Genomic DNA, 22,600 nt, shown 5'->3' on the forward strand with positions numbered 1-22,600 from the left:
AGTAGCATAGGTTTCCCAGAGAGGCTGTGCAGTTTACTTCTTCAGAGTTTTTTAAGCCTTGACTGGAAGAAGCCCTGAGCAGGCCAGTCTGGTGTCAGTGCTAACTGTTGTGAGCAGGAGGTTGGACCAGAGACCTGCTCAGGTCCCTCCCAGGCTCAACTATCTTGTGATCCTATGAAAGCCTGAAAAAGGCTGCATACATGAGAAATGCTCTATTTTAAACCTTATTAGCACTGCAGCTGCTACTGAAGCCCACACACTGCCACAATTACATAACACACCCCAAACCCAGATTTAAGGGGGAAAAACTTTTTTGGAAACAATTTAGCTTTCTTGTTTCTATGGTTATGAAGGCACAGATTCACAGGGTGCACAAGGTGGGGGAGGATCCACCCGTGGTCCCTGGGTTCAGAGGCACATCTCATAAAAGATAAGTTGCAAAGATATGACAGTGGGAACATTGGCATCTGGGCATGGTCCTGGGTAACTGGCTCTAGATGGCTCTGCTAGAACAGTGGGGATGGACCACATGACCTTCATGGGTCTCTTCCAGTCTCAACCTCTCTGTGATTATATTCCATTATTATATTATGGGAAAACATCAATACTGCTTTGACATGATAGCTTGCCAATAAATAGTCAAAAATAATTTGGGCCATTATGTTCTAAGCCTGTGTGTATGCATATTCATCATTAGCCCATTATTTTCTGCTGTTGATGTTTTCAAAGGACGGTTATTTGTTTGCAAACTCTATTAACCTTTTCAATGAAGTGCGGTGGTTATTTCAAACTACTGAATTTTAGATACTCAAATCAGTTATAGATTTAATAAAGCTTGAAGAGCTCGATCACTTCCTAAAATCATCCTGAAGGGCATGCTGTAGAAGGACATTCAAGGAAGGGAAGATGAATTAATGCATGTTAATGTCTACACAGGAGTTTAATCTGCTTTATATTAACTTTAGTTTAATCATCTTTGAAGAGGGATTAAGCTAAGGGAACTAAAGACATTTTATGGAAATGGACATTAAATGGAAAGCATCAACACAAGTACTTAACATGCTTTAAAAGCATCCACTTTATCTTCACACTTTTAGTTAATTCACTTAGCACTCCCAAATGCCTGCATGCAGGCAAACCCCCTTGGTTTTATGCAATGGGAAGCCACTATTTTAGATACAAAGTGAATGAGAAATCAGTCCCATGATTTATTCAAGTTTTAGACAAAAAAAAAAGTTTCAGGTGCTGACACCAAAACATCCCCTCATCCCTCCTGCACGATGTGCCAGAACACACTACTGTGAGGAGTTAATTTGTGTTTTACAGCAGGTTATCGCCTTCAGTATTAGGAACAAGACTGGTTACCAGGAGACAAAGCCATCATCAACCAACAGCCATTCTTTAAGTTTTCAATAGTTAGAAGTAGAATCACAGAATCATCATAGAATGGTTTGGGTTGGAAAGGGCCTTAAAGATATCTCGTTCCAACAGCCATGTCATAGGCAGGGACACCTTCCACTAGACCAAGCTGCTCAAAGCCCCATCCAACCTGTTCTTAGGATATATGTCTGTTAAAGAGTCAATCTCACATTAAGTCAACTAATATCTTCAACTGTAACCACTAATAGTGGCTTAGAAAACCCTCTAAGTTAACATTGGACATTTCGGTTTTCCAACAGATGTTTGATATCAACCTTCATAGATTTGACTAGTCTACCATCCCTGAAGAATTCGAAGAATAGCCATCCCTTGGCTTCCTCAACACAAGTCAGCTCTGTAGTCAGGCTGAAGGCACAGAAAAACAAACACAAGAGAAAAATGCCAAGCTGAAAGGTGGAGTATGGTAAAACAAAGTTCTGAGTTTTCATCATATATTTGTAGTAGAAATTAAAGTTATTTTCTTTAGGTCTGCTTTCTTTACAAAGGTTAGGTCTCTATTAGAGCAACCACAGAGAGATCTCATTTATAAGAAAAAATGAGAGGAAAGACTCAGAGTCACTTAACTTCATGTCAACAGTCTATGTAATAAGATTTCCTTCTAATGAGCTAGGTAGCTCCCATAAAATCCATGTCCTCTAAGAAAGTTCATGCCTATACTTAGTTGCCTCCAGGACTGAACCCATTTATTTAAAAACAAGGTTTTGAGTACTGTATTGTGTGATGTGCATAAGTTTTGGGGGGGGAGTGAGGAGGGAAGGTATTAAGTGCATTTGAATTATGTGTTTCTGCCTTAGGCTCAATGACAGATTTGCAAATCAAAGGAAAAACTCCAGATGGGATAGTGTTGTGAGCATATAGTTGCAACCACTTTCTCCACTAAAGTTCTGCTTTGGCTGTGGTTTGCATAAAGGTTAATAAAAATGCATCTATTAAAAGCATGACACTACAGCACACAAACACTACATCTATGATTCACTAAAATATACTTATCTGCTATTACTAATCAAACAAATACACACTAGTTTTGACTAGAAGAAAGTTAGCCTTTGTGGGTACCTTCAGTTTTCTAATACTCATCCATCTCAGGCTTACACTAGTTGAAATCTTCCATTTGCAACATGAGAGGCATAAAAAGTAACACAAGTTCTTTATAAAAGGCACCTCTTGCTTGCAGAAGTCCTATAATAAAAGTACACTAGTGATTAGGTAAGACAAGTTTTCTGCTAGCCACTATGCACTTCAGTGCGTGCAAAATTGAGACACTGGCAGCTATAAAACAAAACATAGTGTATCATGAAAAAGAACTCCCATGAAAGTACAGCATGAGCCATGTGTTTGACTACGGCACAGTGGCATTAACTTCTGGTTTGTTTTAGTGTCCAGTTCCAAAACTCCTCTCCAGTCAATCTCTTCTGTGGTTCTTGTTTGTTGTTTTTGTTGTTGGTTGGTTGGTTTGTGCTTTTTCCCCCCTCTTGCCCTTGCAGCACAGAAAACAGTTTGTGTGGTCATATACGGTAGGATTTCAGATCCTGAGGTGAGGTTTAAAAACAGAAATATTATAGAAATTAAGGCATTCCTCAGAGACTCACACTCTGCTCTTTCCCATTTCAATACAAGCTCCTTCTTCCTCTGTATTACAAGTTGTTATTTAGACCCACGTATATTCATAGTTGCATTCCAACAGTATATGAACATTTATTCAAGTAAAACAAAGAAAGAATTGCACAATAAGATGCTGATGTGCACAGGTCAAATGAACAGCCAGCTCCCTTGCCAAGGATGCTGTACAAAAAAAAACGATCAAGCAACCAATCAGCAATAATGGGGCTCAGCACAGGTTCTGGAGAGCTCTCTTCCATAAGGAAGGTGATGAAGAAAGGGGTTTCTACAATTGTTAGGATCCTTGCAAGACATGGAGAAATTTAGAGTCAAAAAGTAAGAGTACTGATGCTACAGTCACAGTGCTTCTATTCTCCACAGCACGTGCTGATCTGTCTGGGGAAAGAAAGCACGAGGCAGCAAGAAGCAGAGAACATTGAGCTTCTTGTTTCACACCCTAAAGGTGTGAAGGGAAGTACACAAGTGGTTCTCAACAAGGCATTCTCAACGTTTGCCCTTGACTGATGTTTTCATTGTGACAGGAACAGCACATGCGATGGCTGTTAGAATTCACATCTCTCTCCAGTGACATTATGACATCATATTTTCATGAAGTCTGTCTTTTTATTTCAGGGTGACTGAAATTTCAGGCAGAAGCAAAATTGAGCAAAGGTTTCCAAAGTTGCCTAGTTTTTCTGTGAAGCTCTTTCCTGTGTTATCTGTTCACCTAAATAACAAGATGTATGTATAATGCAACATGAAATACCTCTTGAAGGAAAGTAGAGATTAATTACTGTGCAACAGTTTTGAAACTAATAAAATAGAAGGTGCTTATTTCCTCCCCCAGTAATTTCAGAACCTTAATATTTTCAGAGTCAGTAACAAACACAAACACTTAGGGTAAAATGAAAACTTCAGCTAGATACTCTGTGATAGCTACTGGACTTAAAATTGGGAGGGAAGCAAGTAAACCCCCAAAACCAACCAAAAATACCCCAACATCAAATCCAGTAGTTTAAAAGAATGAAAAAAAGTCACTGAATCTACTTATACATCATTTTCTTTCCTGTGTGTCCTGTTTCAGGTCATACAGATAGTAAAGATTCTTACACAACTATTTTTCCTGAAGGACATACTCAGCTCAGAAAAGAGTGGATTACAGGAGTATTTCCTTTCTGAGAATTCTGATTACAGTTTGAGAAATCAAACTAGTTATGGCTGATAAGGTGTCTGACTAGGTGAGTAAGCAAGTGATACTAGCCTGTTAGGAGCTTATTTACCTTGACTGTCTTTGGTTTATGTGCGTAACTTACAGTGTATATACAAGGTCAACCAAGAAGTAATGTACCAATCACCATTTCTGCCATAGGCAGACCTGCTATCACCTCCTTTAAAACACAAGAAATTGTTTTCATTCTGTGCCTTTGCAGACTTGACAACTGAAACCCACCTTATCTCCTCATTTAGACATGAAAGTAAGTCACCGTGGCAACTAAGGAAGACATAAGAATAGTTTTTAACAGCAGCTTTCCTCACTTTGCTTCTCTTGCTGTTTGGTGATTTGATTTTCATTTTATCTGATCTGACTCCAGTAACAGATCTTATGCTTAAATTCTGCTAGTGCTTACAGATTCTTTTGCAGTAGATCAAGAGAGGGTGTCAAGTTTCTAGGGTTTACTGAAGAAAATCTAAATGTCTGCTACAGTTGGCTCTCCAAGTTGTTATTATTTCAGTTGCTAAAGATAAATTAAAGTCAAAGTGGAATTGTCACTGACAGACTCCACAAAATCCCTTTACAAAAAAAAGCACTGAAAGATAAAGTATTTAACGGAGAAACAGTTTTAATATTTCATAAGTAATATTTCAGATTTCAGGAATAATTAATATCAGAGCAAGCTGAGAAAGAAAAGAAACTAAACCAGCTCTTTTCATTTGGCCATCACCTTGAATTAGGCTATGAGCACAAGAGTCTAAATTCAAGGATTTAGAGTTATTCCAAATACTAGACCGTCTGTTTAATAAAAGCTTCTCCTTTTCCAATCAAGTTGGATGGGAATGTTGATCTTCTAGAGCGTAGGAAGGTTCTGCAGAGGTATCTAGACAGGCTGGATCAATGAGCTGATGCCAACTGTATAATGTTCAACAAGACCAAGTACTGAGTCCTGTGCTTGGGTCACAACAGTTCCAGGCAGTGCTACAGGCTGCAGGAAGAGTGGTTGGAAAGCTGCCTGATGGAAAAGGATCTGGGGGTTTTGGCTGACAGTGGCTGAACCTGAGTCTGCAGTGTGCCCAGGTGGCCAAGAAGGCCAATGGCATCCTGGCCTGTATCAGCAATAGTGTGGCCAGCAGGACCAGGGTAGTGATCGTCCTCCTGTACTGGGCACTGCTGAGGCCATGCCTTGAATCCTGTGTTCAGTTTTGGGCACCTCACTACAAGAAGGACATAGAGGCACTGGAGCATGTTCAAAGGAGGGCAACAAAGCTGGTGAAGGGTCTGGAGTACGAGCCCTGTGAGGAGTGTCTGAGGGAGCTGGGGTTGCTAAGCCTGGAGAAAAAGAGGCTCTGGGGAGACCTCATCACTCTCTACAGCTGTGTGAAAGGAGGCTGTAGCCAGGTGGAAGTCATTCTCTTCTCCCAAGTAACAAGTGACAGGACAATAGGAAATGGCTCCACGTTGCAACATGTAATGTTTAGATTGAAAATTATGAAAAATTTCTTCACCAAAAGAATTGTCAAGCATTGGAACAGGCTGCCCAGGGTAGTGGTGGAATCACCATTCCTGGAGGTACTTAAAGGACACGTAGATGTGGCACTTAAAGGACATGGCTTAGTGGTAGACTTGACAGTGCTGGGTTAATGGTTGGATTGCATGATCTTAAAAGTCTTTTCCAACCTTTTGAGAGACTGAAATTGGTTAATGGCTTAAACATTGTAGCAAATTCTGCAAAGAAGCAACTGCTCACCCAAAGCCCACACCTACTAATTTGTACTATGATAAGATAAATGATTGAGATAAGAAAAAGGTGGTACTATTGTCCAGTTATCCCAGGAGAAGAATATATCCACAAGTGTGAGAGACTGGAATGCTGATGGCTCAGACAACCAAGATGCAAGCTGTTCGAAGCAACCGCCCAGATGCTACAGGCATGCACACTCGACACCTCAGGCTACAAGCTGTGTGTTGAACAAGGTAAGGAAAGAGGTAAGTCCTGCAAGGCAGAGTAGTGTTTCTTTGTCCTTACACAAATGACTTAGCTATGATAACTCCCCTCTGGGGAACTACTGCAACAATTCACAGGTAGCCTGAAGATATTCATCTCTGCTGACAGGCCATAATGGGCCATAATGGACTCAACTCAATCATTACTCAATGCACTGATGTAACATTAGGCAGCTCTAACATCTTAGAAGGTGTCAAAAACTCAGAAAACATCCAGTGATCCAGTATTACATCATCCAGTGAAAAACTTCCTGTCCTAGTGGAGGTACCAGGGATGTTCCTACCTATCCTAAGCATAATAAATACATGGGACTTCCCTACCACCAGAGGTTTCCTCCCTAACCACACTTGGGTTTCTTCCCTCACTATGTGGGGCTTCTTCCATCACCACATGGGGCTTTTTCCCTCACCAACGTGGGTTTCCCTTGAGAGATCCAGACTGCAACCATCACTTCGACAAAACTGTGACTCTCACCCCTGAGAAGACCATAAGAAGAGGATCAACGGGATGCTGTCAGAATCCATGGAGTGGTCATATTTTTTTTTTTACTTAATCTGTCTCTCTGTCACTCTCTTTCTCTACCATGCCTCTCTCTTTTTCCTATTTCTTTCTATCTCTACCTCACATTTAATGTTAAATAAAAATCCATACTATTGACTTTGGTATATGGTCTCGTTTGCACCTTAATTTGGGCAGAGGCATTTCTAATAATTTTGAAGAACCTGATCATAACACACCTAGGATTCTAAACAAAAGGAACAGGTTGTTCAGAGAGGCTGCAGAATCTCCAGCCTTGGAGATGCTTAAAATGTGACAGGACGCAGCCTCAAGTAACTTGATATAGCTGACCTTGCTTTGAGCAATGCAATAGGATTTGATTTCCAGAGGTGTCTTTCAACCTCACTAAACACAGAATGGTAGAACACTAAACAAGTCTTCTTAAATTGAAAGGCTGGGGGGGGGGGTGAAGAAAAATACAATTCACTAATATTAAACACAAAACAGACTGTCAAAAGAGAAATAGGAGATGTCAAGCTGATTCTAAAAAGTCATGTCAAAGGTCCAACAGATGAGTAGTAGGCACAGCAAAAGTAGCATGCAAATTACACTAATGAGTAATTACATTATTCACAACAACATACATTACATGAGCAATTACTGTATTCACAACTGCAGTGTTTTGTTTAGAAGACCAGCTCCAGTAAAAACCAGACTACAGTGTGTCTTCAGCTGACAAACTTAGAGCTGAGTGGCAGGTCTGCCTATAGGTAAGAAAGAGCTTTCTCTTACAACAAGCTGGATTTGAAAGCCACTGTTCAAAGTCCTCCTTGGGTGTCCAGGCAAATACACGCTACATGAAGTTGCTTCAGGGAAAGTACTGCCACTACTTAGAAAGTGAAGTTGAGGTTATTTTAACTTCACAGATAAAAGCCCTGTTCCTCCCTCCGTCCGTTTTATGGCATTTTCCATGTTGCAATCAACAAGATGACTTGCAGTTTGAGCAGACTTAACTAAGCTCACTGGTTTCAAATGTAGAGATAATCTCTGCCATCAGCAGAGATTGATACTAGTCCAGTGTCTGCTCCATGTTGTGCAACAAGGAAAATACTGTGCCACTGAGCAGCCTTTGCCATCAGCACACAACACCCAGCCCTGCGTTTGATCTTCAAAAACAGTTAAGAACACTTTAAACTCTCAGGTGGCTGCTGCTGGCGGTAATGGACAAACATCAGGGGACACAATATATATTAACTTGTTTATTTTCCAGCTGATTTCCAAGCTGGGAGACTTAATATCCTTGCCTCACATGTATACGTCCCTGCAGCTCCACCCTTCACTGCCTTATTCTTCATCACGAACCTGCAACCACAGGCTGCAACACATATAACAAAAATCATTATCCCCAGTATGACCCCAGCTTACATTTTAATCTCTGTTTTTCTTCTGTACTGACAAATTATGAGGAGAGTACTCTTATCAGTTCATGTCAAAGGATTAACATAAAATAAGAAAATCCAGATGCTTGTAAGTAAACAGAAATAGGTTCCCTATTTCAACAGTATTTTCCTATTTTAGGTGCTTTGTATTCTCCCCCTTCCCCATTCCTTAATCCAACTTCCTGTACAGTATTTGGCATACTGGACTTTCCACAACAAAATCTTGGACTATGCTATTTAGACAAGCAATTTTTTTTCAAAATATCCACTTTTACCACTTAAGAGAATCCAACAGCACCAAGACTTCTCAAATCTTCTAGGATTAACTGACTTCAGAAATACTATAAAGAGAAGCAGGAGGCAGTTTCTTCAAGACAGCCTCAGGAACCCACATATCCAAAACAGGACACTTTCTCCAACATGGAAAATTCACCAAGGGGGCAGGACAGACAAAGGTGAGCAGAACAGGTAGTTTAACAGGAGGAGAGACAGCAGTTTTAGAAGTTGGCAGTAGCTCAGCATCTCCATCAGGAGGGATCAAAATTATTTTTTGCTCAGGAAATCGCAGATCACTATGGGAGCAAGCTGTAACACCCTCTGTGACCCCAGTCAGAGGCTCTCACTCCACTCATAGGATGGTAGAGTCCACTTTATGCAGGACTCATGACCCAAATCCCTTATGGTACCAATTTGTGACCTTGGGTCAGGCTGCTGAATAAGTCTGTACAGAGAAAGAAAGGTAAAAATTATTGAGGCAGGACTGCTGAGATGGAAATAATTAGCAGGATCCCAGAAGGAAGGCTCCAGAATGAGACGATATAAAATTATAAAGGGAAAAAGCACCACAGGGATGTTATCCAGGTTAGTTGTGAACTGTCAGCTCACTGGACCCATACCAATGGAGCTGGTGGAAGACTTGGGACCACCCAAGACATGGGCCACTTGCAAGGCCAATTCTTTCCCTCCTGGCTGGTGCCTATCAGGGTAGTAAGCACACTAATTTTTAGCTCATTCAATCTTATCTGTCTTTTGTGGATGTTAGCAAACAAATATTTGCTTTATACTTTTGGCCTGTATATGTCCTGCTTACAGCATCCTTTTGCAGCTGGCTCAGGATACCTGAGGAAGCTGACCCAAACACTCCACAGAAATGCTTAAGCCAAGTCTGGCTTGGCAGCAAAGTCATTATAGATGATTAGCCTAGAAGTAATGATGCTAATATCCATAGTGTATAAGGCTCTCTGCTGTAAACAGTCTAAAAAGGGAGAAAAATATAGTGACAGATGCTCTATACAGAAGCATATGTTTTAGCTCTCTTGAAAAGGTTTCTCTCATCCAGACAGGTTATGATTTCTTTGGTTTATACACAAATTAGGCTCTTGATCTGTATTAATTTTGAGAAGTGCTCAATTCTCTTCATTGACTACAGAACAAAGACAACATGGGCTTTCTGCACCTATAGCTGTTGTCTCTCAAGTCCTTCGCTCTACCCCTGGTTTATGGAGAAACAACTGCAAGTCATATGTAGGAGCAAGTAATTGACATTTCTCCCCCAAACTGAGCATGATCAGTTTCAAAAACACTTGCACCTCTTCACCAAGCATCTCCCCTTCTCTGCTTTCACAAATAACACTCCAAAAATCCAGACAGTAGACAAAAATGGGAAAGCAAAAGCCCATAATTTTTCAAGCACTGTTCTACATTACTATTTCCCCTATTTTCCCCTGACATATTTGATACATCACTACTCCAATCCCACAAGACAGTTGACACATTCTTTTCTTCTATAAAAAACTGGAAAGGAAAATTTAAATTAAAATAGCTTTAATTAAATAGCAAGATCTAGGTGAACAGAAAACAATCTTGTATGAACTAGTTTACACCTTCTGTAATACTTGTAACAGTAAAAACACTTAACTCACTGCAGCATTAAAGTAATCAGAATAATTCAACACTTCTGAAAAAATACAGAACAGTTACCTCAGGAAGTGCTTCATAGTGATGGTTTGGTTTGTGTTGCTAGAGCTGTAATCTATTGATCACTGATGACCTCTTCTTTGAAGGGGATATTGGTGCTGTAGAAATAGAATTGAGACTTATTTACTAATAGAAAAAAAAGTGATATTTCAGTTGTCTAAATGGCTCTTGAAACAAACATCTATGGAAATACATGGGAAAGATGTTAAAAAACTCTCATGTCAATAAAAACAAAATGAAAAATCATAATTTGTTCACACTTCAGCCTGTGCACATACTTTGACCAGACTATACTACCCATGTCTCTTTTCAGAGAAGTAAAAAACTTGAATGAGAATACAGAAAAAGGTGAGAAAGCTTGAAGAAACATCCAGACAATTTCAAACGCTTCTTGTGGTCTTCAAATACCTGTTTGGTTCACAGCAGTTTCCAAGTGGCAGTTTCAAGAAACACTCGGTTCACTCTGCTGTTAAAAGTCCTCTGTTTGCCAGAATTTCCAACAGCACTTGGAGACCTCGGGTAAAAGTAGAATGTAAGCAAAGAGATACTACTGATCCTGATTTAATTCACTACAAGAGATATTGAGTAATCAATTTTCCTGGTGACCAACTATATTAAATGATACATATGAGATCTTAAAATAGAGTTGATCAGGTTGCCCATCGGTTCTGAGATTTGGTGTCCTACAGTTAATATTCATTATGATTACCAGTTAGTCCCAGTAGAGGAGAACTGGAAGACATAATGAAGAAATATTATAAATACAACCCTGCCTGTGTACGGCAGACTCTCCCTGCTCACCACTTCTTTACTTCATGTTTCTGAAATGAAGTATTCACTTACAAGTGATATTTGACTAAAAGATGCAGACTTCTCAGATTACTGTACTTGATATCCTGTAAAAGGTAATAAAACATTTTTAATTTCTTTACTTGCCAGAAAACAGGTACTGCTACATGTGTCTGCTGTTGGGACAGCTTAATCCAAGACTTAAAGGGAACAAGACCACACTTTCAAGCTCTGTACTAGTACAAACCACACACAAAGACCTGAGTAAAAGCTGTGAAGAAATCATTTAAGAGCCTGTTTTCCATTAGCACTGCATGCAGCATGCTGAAAAGTACTGAAAGCCTTAAGAAATTTGACCTCTTTTGTCACAAAGTTATAGATCTAGAGAACCTCAAATCTATTTTCTTCTCCAGGACCTATCAGCACTGGTGGGATAAAAATCTTCTTGCCCTACCTTGTTCTCATACACTTTCCCCTTTGTAACTTGTAAGTTTCACATTCTGTTATTGCTTGCTGACAGGAACAGAACAAGCATTTAAGTTCAGAAAAATGCAGCTATCTTGTTGGATTACATCACGTACAGCTTGCTAAAAATATATGATCCCTGAACTGTGAAAGCTTCATTCATTTATATTGGTTTTGACTGGTTGAATCATGTTGCTGTCCCCTGAATACGGCTGTAATTGGTGCTGGCTGCAGTGACACCTGCTTGCAAAGGTAGAGAGATGCTAACATCAAACTCCGGTTCATTAATGAACACAGTAGGCAGGCTCCTAACACTTCCTGATAGAGCTTTTGATAGGTCTTCTATTGCAGAAAGTACAGGGAGTGCAGCAGATAGGCAAAAACTGGAGGGGATGTAACCTGCTCCCCTTCCCCAGTCTAATAAGTTGCTGTTTAAAAGATACAGTTTGTGAAAAATTCTCACAGCTCAGTCTCAGTGGTTTAGCATCAACTTGAACAAAGGAAGCTCCAACACAAAATTTGACCCATAAGGGCATCAGTACAAAGGATACGCCAGAATTGCCATGAGCTGTCAGATCAACCCCCTCTAAAAGTGTGAGCTGGCCTCAGCCTCCAAGGTCAGCTCCCTCTTGATTCTGATCAAGGTACTTGCTGAAAATTATGCTGCTTTACTATGGCTTTAAAGGGAAAAGAAGTTCAACTTGCTTGAACTCCAGAATCAGTTCTTCCAAGTGTGGCATGGAGCCTCTAGATACCCTCCCTGCAAGAACAGTTACCAGCTACAGCCAATTATAAATTCATTTTGAATGCTCATTAAAAATTAGACTGTTTCAAAAACTGTATTTTAAGTCAATGTAGCTGTTTAATTACCTGGGTAGTCTCATCTCCTCGGATGGTAAGATTGAAGGAGAGATAGACAACAGGTTAGCAAAGGCATATAGTGCTTTTGGAAGACTCCATAAAAGAGTCTGGCGAAATAAACACTTGAAGAAAAGTACAAAGATTAGTGTTTACAGAGCCATGGTGTTGTCTACTCTTTTATATGGTTCTGAATCATGGGTCTTCTACTGCCACCACTTGTGTCTCTTAGAACACTTCCATCAACGCTGCCTCCGTACAATCCTAAACATCCACTGGTCAGATTATGTGACCAATACATCTGTTCTAGAGCAAGCAGCAGTCACAAGTATTGAGGCCATGTTGCTGAGAACACAGCTGCACTGGGCAGGGCGCGTCTCAAGGATGAAGGACCACCACCTCCCTAAGATCTTGCTCTATGGTGAACTTGCCACTGGCTGCCGCAAGAGAGGAGCCCCAAAGAGAAGATACAAGGACTCCCTGAAACAACATCTCAGCCTTGGCCATATTGATCAACATAACTGGTCTACTCTGGCCTCCAATCGGGAGGTCTGGAGACACACCATCTATAACGCTGCTGATGCTTTTGAGAAAGCACGCAGGATCACTCTCGAGGAGAAAAGACAAAGCAGAAAGAATCGTGTCTTGCAGAATATATCACCTAAATAGTCTTTCTGCTGTGCCTTTTGCAACCGGATGTGTCTATCTCGTATTTGCCTTTTTAGCCACCAGCGTGCCTGTAACAAATGTGGGTAGAGCCCTTCCCAAATCTTCATTCGCGAAGCCTAGTCATGAGTGAATGAAAAGCTGTCCATACACCCTTGTCTTCTTCCCAGAAAGCTAAACTCAAAGGAAGGTCACTGGTTGCAAAGAAAGAGCAAAAAACTAAGTGACAAAACAAGCATGACAAATGGTTAAAAGTGACAATTTTGGATCTCTTTAAAAGCACATCTTTGGAATTACAGGAATAATTTTTGTTGCTCTCTCCCTTTTAATTAAAATGTGTGTGGGAAAGTCATGAGAAAGAAACTTTACAGCTGAAGTCCTGATGGCACAGAAATCAATACCAAAGCCTTTCAATTTGGAGAGGAACAGTTCACTCTGCATGTTCAACAGCCAGTTAGTTCCCTATAGCACAGGCCCAGATAATAACCAGGTCCATAGGAAGGCCATGGCCTCAAAAGCAGTTTCCACTGGGGCTCAACGCAATCAAATTCCACCTGACTCTGTTAACAAGAAGGCTTCAAGACCTAGAGGCAAGACTTCCAGCTCAAGCAGATGCACAGAGAATCTATGTTGCTGTCTTGGTTCATAAGGTAAAAAGTTTACCTTTTATGTGTGGTAGACAAGCTTTCTAAATGCTGTAATCTGCTAAGTAGAGATAAAAAATCAGTGCTGTGCTCTGCAATTCTTGCAACAATTCACTTTTGTGGACACACACACACACATGTGGCACTAAGCTATTTGCATCCAGGCTAGACTGGGAAGCCAAATGAGAAGATGAGAATTTACAGTCATCTTCAAACAAGTAGGACTGGAGGGCAGGATTCCCTATATCCATATATCTCCATAAGTGATTCTCTAGGGAAATTCAGCAAAGATTTTCTGTGAAGAAAACAGTGTTTAAACTCTTTAGAAAGATTGTTACCACAATTCACAGCTGATTAAGTTCAACTATTCATAAACTTATAGAGCCACAAGACCAAATTTCCGTCAGTCTCTTTATTTCAAAATGTAACAGATTTCTTGTAAGTGAAACTTTACTTCCAGCATCTCAGTGAACAGGAAGAGCAGCTATAGCTTAGGATAACATGTTCAATCAACACTTCAGAGTTCACCTAAAAAGTCAATTGTATTAGATGCGTTTAGTAAAAAGACAACAGAAAACAAACAAACCGTCTCCTCCTCCCTCTCCCACCCCTCTATTTTTGGTCAGGGAGAAGGACCTGACTTCCAGCCTCCTTCATGCACTTCTCAAATATCACTTTTGTCAAAAGTTCCAGACTCTCAGTGGGACACCCAGAGCCAGCAGGTGCCCCGTAGGGAGCAACCTCTTGGAAACAGCATCCACTCACCACCCAGAGCCCAAATTTGCACTTTTATATGGTTTTACTTGTGTGAACTTTAGCCGTGTTTTTCTAGAGCTTAAGAAAATGTTCCAGCGTCATGTTATGCACACATTTTCTCACTAAGGTACCTACAAGATACTTTTCTTATCCTTTTGTAGTCAGATTTTCAGCTTTTTCTGATTTTAAGTCATGCAGCTGAAGTAAGTCTAAAGACAAGTAGGTCTGACTTTGTCAGCTATCTTCCACTAACTCTCTAGAAGTAGCTTGCACCAACAATACAGATCCACTACAGAAAACCTCTTGACTCAATGTTTGAAGTCTGCTCTTCAGCATGAAGAGAGTGATCCATGTCCCGTACGCTCAAGTTCTCGGCTTGCAGGATTTTATCCTGTACCACACTTCTACAAAGCATTTTCCTTCTCCCTCCAACACCACATCCACATACCAATTCATTGTCAGTTGTTTTATCCAGTTTATTTTAAACAAGACAGTAGTTTTCCCTCCTAAAACTAACCACAGCTTTTCTTGGAAGAGAAGCAGTACTACTGTAATCACATAGAACTGCAAAACTATTGCAAACTCTGCCTCAAAATATAACTGAAGCTGTCCTTAAATAAACATCAACTATTGGAATTTCTTGTGACTCTATGATCTTTTTGGTAGTACAGTAAAACATGCATCAATCTGAAAGGTTAACAGTTGCTGGAAGCTCAAAGAAATGAAGAGTAAGCCTTAAAAGTCACCTCTTTATTTGAAGCTCAGAGTTTGCTTTGTTTGTCTTCAAGAAAGCTGAAGATATAGCTGAAGAGAAAAGTTGTGTTATGTAATATAAATCACCATATTTTCAGAGTAAAATATAAACCCAAGGTAGTTTCCTTCACAATATTTGTTTTTCAGGCTGGCATATTGCAAACACTTAGAAGGGTTATATTCCAATTATAAAGAAAGAGTATCTGTGCTGAAGAGAAAGATTGTTGGAACCATTAATACGAGTAGGCTGAATATAGAACTTTGTTTATGTGGATCCTTAGATTACCAAAAAACCCCAAAGCCCAGTAATTTATTTTTACGTTTAGTTGTTACAGTTTCAAAGTATGGTTTTCTGAATGCCACCATCATGATGTTGATTTCAGGCTGCAACTTTTCTTTCCAGCAGTATCCTGGGTCACCACCTATCCCTCATTTACCTCAAAAACCTGCATGTATTAATCTGTGAGGGACAACAGGCTTGAGCCTTACGTCAGCAAAAGAGGTTTGCCTCTGTATATTCCTCTTTTTTTTTTTCTGAAGGGAATGTTAGTGCTTCTATATCTTAAACACCAATCTGCGATAACTAGAATTAGAAAGGGGAAGAATAGCTGACACACATTATGAAATGTCCCTTGGGGTCCTGCAGGATAGCAAGCTGGCAGCAAGCCAGCAGTATGCAAAGACAGACAACAGCACTCTGGGCTGCATGAACACAAACACAGCCAGTAAGTAGATTGAAGGAAGAGATTATCTTCCTCTGCTCAGCACTCTGGGCCATATTTAGACACTGTCTGGTTTGAGGCTCCAGCAATACACAAAAGACACCAATAAATTGAAGAGAGTTAAGCAGAGGCCACTGAGATGGCAGGGGAGGCGGGGGGGGGAGATGGGCTTGTTCAGCCCCAGGCAGAGACAGCTCTGGAGGGACGTAACAGCACCTCCAGTGCTACAGGGACATCATTGAGAAGTCTTAGATGGATTCTTCATAGCAGTGCAGGGCAGGAAGGTGAAAAACAACAGGCAGAAACCTAAATAGGAGAGGTTTGGCCCGGATACAAGGCAAAAATTTTTCCTGAATAGGACAGTCAGACAGCGGCACAGGTTTTCCAGTGAGACTGTACAGTCTCTGTTCTTTGAGGTTTCAAGTCCCAGCTGAATGAAGGCCTGAGAAGCCTGACCGCAGAGCTGACCCTGATGTGGGCAGGAGGTTGGACTGGAGATACTCTAATGTCTCTTTCAGCCTTTGATTCTCTGCTTTCCCCATGGTCACTTTTATGGGAAGATCTCAGATAACCTGAGTTATACCCAGGTTACTCATAGTACTATAGTGCTATAGAGATACAACAGATATGGTTCCCAAGTCCCTGCTCTTTTATCAGTTTAAGACCTACCAACTTCTCACTAAATTCCTATATACTTTCTAGTGTTTCCCAAGAAACAAGTTTAGCTTTAGGATGGAATGAAATCATTCGCTCTATCTTATCTCTCCCCTCCACTCCCACTCAGAAGCCTCCACCATACAATTTGACCATAAACAAATCATTATAAGGGTTGTACAACTCAAAAATGAGAGTCTCCAAGAGTCCTGCCGGTATCAATGTAGCACAAAAAACCCCCAGACACAAATAAATCCCCAATAACTCTAGGACTCCAGTTTGGTAAGCCATTCTAATTCTCAGCAAGTATTGTTTATCAGGCTATCCATGGAATAGATATATACCTATCTGCATCTTCCAGCTTGCATTCATGCCCAAAGGCGGCATAGAAGTCCCTTCAAGTGTATTAAAAAAACTAGTAAAACCAGAGGAACTTCAACCATCTCAATTGTGGCATAGTCATTTATAGGTCTTTGAATGCTATAAAAGCAAGAACACTGCTCAGAAATCTCCAACTCAGAATGCATCCTGGGAAATGGCTCTATTGCTGAAAAAGCTCCCAAGAACAGATTGCCTCAAACGGCAGTTCCATGGAGTGCAAAAGGACTTTGTTTTGGCTCAGAAGCTGCTTTGCCTGACACCAGTGGATGCAGCCACTGTTAGGACTCACCTCAAAGATCAACAGTGGATGCCTGTTTTGTGTGAGCTTAGTTTCTCATCTCAATACAGAAGGATATTTTCATTTCCATGTGCCCACGATGAGGCTGTATTCAACATAAAACACTCTTTAGAAGAAAGACTTGGAACAAAATGTCACACTTGATTGATGATGTTAATAACCAAGACTTCACTTCAGTCACACTGTCACAGGTAATAAAATTTTTTCCCCTCCTTATCTCCATCACTGGTTGACATTTTTCATTTCAGTATTTCACTAGGAGAGTGAAGGAAAGGCTAGATGTGAAGTAAAACTTAACTGAATTTTAGTCCTGTGAGCATGAGCACATACAACACAATTAAGCAATAAAAAGAGCCCTGAATAAAAGCTTAAAAGCAGAGTTGGGGGGTGGGAGAGCACAAAACCCCCACTTTCTCTCAAGCTACAGAACAACGCTTTGAAAGTCTCTAATTTTGTAGTTCTACCCTAGCACCATTACTGCCTCTTTAAAATGGTAAACAGCATCCTTGATACACAACAATGAAGGATCAAGAGGGTCTTGCAATACCTGTAAGAGGCAGTCACGTAGGATTGTATCTGGCTTCAAGAAAATTCACTTATCAAGTCTCACATGGCAATTTACCTCTAACACCACCCAATTCAGTCTACACAATGCAATTCCTCCACAGATTTTTGCTCAGTGATAACCTACAGTTTAATGAAGATAACATCAAACCAGAATTCAGAGTTGTAGAAGCATCTCCACCTTTTATTATTGATCTCTGCCCCTTAAAAGAGAAGGCTATGGCTCTCTACCTGACTGTTCAAACCAAACTATATCTCAGAAATTCAACAAAGGAGATGTTCATGCACACAGACACACTTTGCATGCAGAACTGTGGTAATAGTTTTACCAATTTCTATTAGCTCTGCTCTATTACAATGTTGAAAGATATGGAGGACAAAACTACATGAAGTCACTTCAGGTTACCAGTGAAGACTTTGCTGGGTACATTCTATTTCTAATAATAAATACGAAGTTAGAAAACACAGGAAGCTTTCCACACCCCAGAGAACTGTAAACTTCTAGAAATGTTGTCAGATGCCTAAATTCAACAGAATTAAAGTATCCAAGTGTTGTCTCCGTCTATAGTGTTTCCACTCTTAACAAGCTCACCTTACATATTGAGGAAAGTGTATTTTACATGGAAGAGAACAGAGTAGATGACATATCAGCTAAAAATGAAGTGTCATACTTGAAAACAGCCTTCAACCCACAGCAACTTCCTCCGCCCCCTCCTTCATATATTATAAAATGGTATAATTTTTAGCCACCTCTCATGAACTTTCATTTGGCCACTGAGTTCACCTAGGAGAACAGCAGCATCATCTGGGTGGCTCATACATGTCTACATGGTTTGCAGTGAAAAGTTTCTGTCCCACTTGCTCTGCTTCCAGACACACTGGACAACAGCTTGAATTGCAAGGAAGTCTGTTCTAAATAAAACATCACACTTCATAGCAACATTCCGTCAAGTTTAGAATAAATCCTACAAGGCTAGATGCATAAAATCTAAATATGCTGCCTAGTCTCCCAGACTAATTACTGCAGAAGCTTCATGGAAAAAACCCAAAATTACTATTTTCAAAAGTGAATGACTGATGCGCATTTGCCTTCCCTTCTTGGTTTCCACCTCATTGCCTGAAGATGAGCAGAGAGTACAAGTTAAAAGGCAAAAAGGATGTATTCCCTTGCCACCAAAATTAACTGAAGTCTAGATTTGCTTTAGAGCCCTACCAATTCCTAACAAACAGTAGTTTGTGGGGAAGGAACATCTTTCTATCAATGGGTCACATGCAGATCTGCAATGCCAATGGAATCACACCAGAGATGCTTGCTCTATCCTTTTCCCTACCTTTCCATCTACCATTACATTTGCTTGGACCGAGCAGAGTGAACTCAGCCACCAGATTAATATAAGCTCACACCAAGCATCAGCCTGAAAGCATGTAAAACTAAGGACTTTGAGATTTAGTTTGCTAACTGACACCCCTCCCCACTCAAAAAAAAAAAAAAAAAAAGAAGTTAAGACAAGGGCACCAGAGGTCTCAGGTCTAAGGCCAAATTCAGCTTTCAGGCTAAAGGAGCATAAAGCAATTCATTTATCCAGGAACCTGGTGAAGATCAGACACAATTCATACTGATCTAACAAAAAATTACTCCATGTGGTGCCATTTTCTCAACATTGTGCCAAATTACTTTGGCATGGGAATGACAACTTTTCCACAGAGCTCTGAGAGACAGTCATGCAAGAGTAGGGCAAGTGAGAGTTTCTGCATTTCCTTCTGCAGTTTTACAGGCAAACTGTTCCCTAACACAGGATTCAAGAATGATGATCTCCCATGCAGTAAGCCAGTTAGATGATGTCACAAAGCATCACATTTGTGAAACCAAGGGCATCCTACAGCAAGTGTTATTCACCAGCTGTTAGCTGCCTGGAGTCCTGCAGTCTGCAGAGGGACCACAATAAATGAGCAACATACTTAATCAGTGGACAGAAGGACCTAAAATCCCACTGTAGTTTTTTTGCAAACTTCATGGCCTACTATTTCATCTCCTGTTTGCTGCTCAGTGAGACCTTCTGCATCCCAGGAGGAAGGAAATCAGGACAACTCCAGGTACATGACCTTGCTGGAATCTCTGGTTATGCATTTTCTGCCCAGAAGGACATATGCAGGGCAGATTGTTCTGGTTTTTCCAATGTCTGGGGTGAGGAGAAGGGGAAGAAATAATCTATTTTATCATGGAAACCAGAAAATCTTTCTTAAGTTTCTCCAATATATACTGCAAACTCCGTGTTTTGGTTGAAACAGATTTAAGCCCTTCTTTAAGGAAAAGTTTTGAATGGCAACATAGTAAAATAAACCCCACATCACTTTAGGGTATCTTCCCAAATCTGTTATCCAGACAGGCCTATGTACCAGCAGCTACCAGTTGACTCTTCAACTTGGAAGACTCACAAGTATCTTACTAAATTTTAGTTTCTATTAACAAGAGTTGTGAACAACTGTAAAAGTGCATTAAGACTCACTTCACCCTACTGTAGCTTAAGATAACTCCAAGTAGTATCAAAATCAAGCGCTGCTTCTATAGGCACTGGAGAAAGAAAGCTATGATAGAGTTTGGTGACAGGGAGATTCGTAGAAAGGAGGGATACAGCAACACAACCACCACTAACATGACTAAGTAAGAAAAAAGGCGATGAAGATCTGCAAAAGGTAAAGGTGGAAAGAATGGTCTGAAGGTCAATGAAGTTATACCAGCTAGTGAGCAAGACCTATGAAGCACACTTTGAAGCATGGTACAGGAACCATTTTTATGTGGTAATTGCACAAAATGTACTTTCTCAACAAGTAGGGAAAAGGTGAGTGACAAAGGAAGTACAAGGTGCTCTGGTGCTCTCCTTCCCTCTGCCACTTCCTGCTTGGTCCTACCAAATGGTTACTTTCTTTTAGGTGCCCAGTCTCAAACAGAAAAGAATACTGGCAAAGATTTGATAGCAGCAAACTGGAAAGGCAGGAGAAGACAACGTGGAAATAAAAAAGAAAGAAGATATATGAAGACCATTGGAAACTCTTCCTGTAACAACATCACCCAGGGGAAGAAAACAAAGCAGAGCCAGGAGAAATACAAACTAGGACAGGATGATTGACAGGACTGCCATAAAGGGTTTATTCTTAACAAAATGCAACACAAAGTCTTCTTCCTTCAGTGTCTCTTCTTAGAAAAGTGAGCATACTTTTTTTTTTATAGTCCTACCATTTACCCCATAAGTGTAAAGAGATAGAAAAACTTCTAAAAGAAAATAAATAAAACAAGTTTCCAGAATACTTGCAGCAGATATAATAGTTCATTAACGTGAATTGATCTTATCCATGAGGCAGTAACTTGTATGATACAGCACATGTTGGTCAGGACAAATGAGGTTCAAAGAAGAATGTGACTGTCTCAGATTCTTGGAGATAATGTTGTAGCCTGCATGAAAGAGTAGGGAGTAGATTGCGTGGCCTTGTCTTAATTTGCGCTCTGGTATGTCCTGTTTTCCATGTTGTCTTCTGGGAGCACCACCATTCCTTTCCTTTTCCTACTCCTCTCCCTTCTTCACATGGTTCAGGAAGAACTCCTCTTTTCCTCCTTCAGCCCATCTGTTCTCCTCAGGCTGCTTTAACACTGACAGCATGAAGGCCTAGCAAGCCCAAAATTAACAAACTCCGCACTGATCTTAGTGTTTCAGAGGCACAACCTGTTTGATGGCACACATCCAAGTCAATGTTGATATGGATATGGCTTTGTGAAATCAGAGTGGGAGAGGGAATAAGAGACTTGCTCTTATAACTGCCTACCAGAGCTATGGAGGAGGACTACCGTTTCCATGACCACAGGACAGTGTTGTACTAAGGCGCCCAATTCATATCACCTGCACACCCACATGATTGTGCAAGTATTATGAGTGTAGTAACAAATGGTGTTGCTACACCATGGACAAATCTCAATACCAAAGTCATCCTGGAAGACAATGAAAGGTAGGGATTTATCTTTATTTTTCAAATATATAAGATGACTAAAAAGAGAAAGAAGAATATAAAAACAGCGGAAAACTTCTGTTCATTATCAGTGCAATCTGTAATTGGCCACAGAAGCACTTGCTCAACATGCTGACCCCAACAGTGTTATGATTTTGGAGTCCAAGGAAACTTATTGGTTCACTCGTGGTAGACATAGACATACAATATGGGCACACATGGCAGATGGTGTACATATGCTAAGGAATAACTCTTGTGTTTGTGAAACTGATAGCCGATTGCACACAGTCCTGAACAAGCCTTCTTTACAGAAGCTGCCTTTCCTTCTTATGTACCATCAGAAGACATCAATGATTGAGTTAGCAGGATGACACAGAATGCTGTGGAGACAGGACTTGGTATAAATAATATTTTTGGGTTTGGTCCTGCCCTTTAATCTCTCCATCTCAGTATCTTTCCCCAGAAAAGCAAAATACAGAACTACTGCTGAAGGTACAGCTACATCAGTGCAGAGCACAGACCAACAGAAGTGCCTCTGCCAAGGAAAAAAGGCCTGCCAAGCACTTGAAATTGAAACCATATAGGTTGGGTAAAGGCTGCTTGTTTTTAAACAAAACACCCTATACAGATGCTGGAGTAGCTCCAATTTGGTCCCTGGGACTAAATGCTGGGTTGCAGTTGATGTGCTCCCAAAACAGTTCCTCCTATTTATTCTCAGGTGCTCCAAGAAGCAAAAGAAGTGAGGTGAAGAACAAAAAGGCAGGGATAACTGGACTGAAAATGCCTGTGAAGTAATTCTAGGTACAATATCACCAGAGAGGGGAGATCTCACAGGTACACAGTTTCCTATAGACATAGTCATGAGGACCACAGTATA

The 22,600-nt window shown here is 40.5% G+C and overlaps 1 protein-coding gene across 3 annotated transcripts in view; it reads right to left on the reverse strand.

Moving 5' to 3' along the window:
• Positions 1–22,600, reverse strand: part of ELMOD1 (ELMO domain containing 1) — a 45,804-nt gene that overhangs the window by 19,267 nt on the left and 3,937 nt on the right. For all 3 annotated transcript variants that reach the window (XM_027658142.1, XM_027657298.1, XM_027658973.1), the window contains exons 2-3: positions 10,583–10,688; positions 10,178–10,272 (exon numbers count right to left, since the gene is read on the reverse strand). In XM_027658142.1, the coding sequence (XP_027513943.1) occupies positions 10,178–10,194 (17 nt within the window). In that variant the 5' untranslated portion in view covers positions 10,195–10,272; positions 10,583–10,688. The remainder of the gene's footprint in view (positions 1–10,177; positions 10,273–10,582; positions 10,689–22,600) is intronic.

This window comes from Corapipo altera, unplaced genomic scaffold (genome assembly GCF_003945725.1).
Source record: "Corapipo altera isolate COAL_440 unplaced genomic scaffold, ASM394572v1 0, whole genome shotgun sequence".
Lineage (NCBI taxonomy): Eukaryota > Metazoa > Chordata > Aves > Passeriformes > Pipridae > Corapipo > Corapipo altera.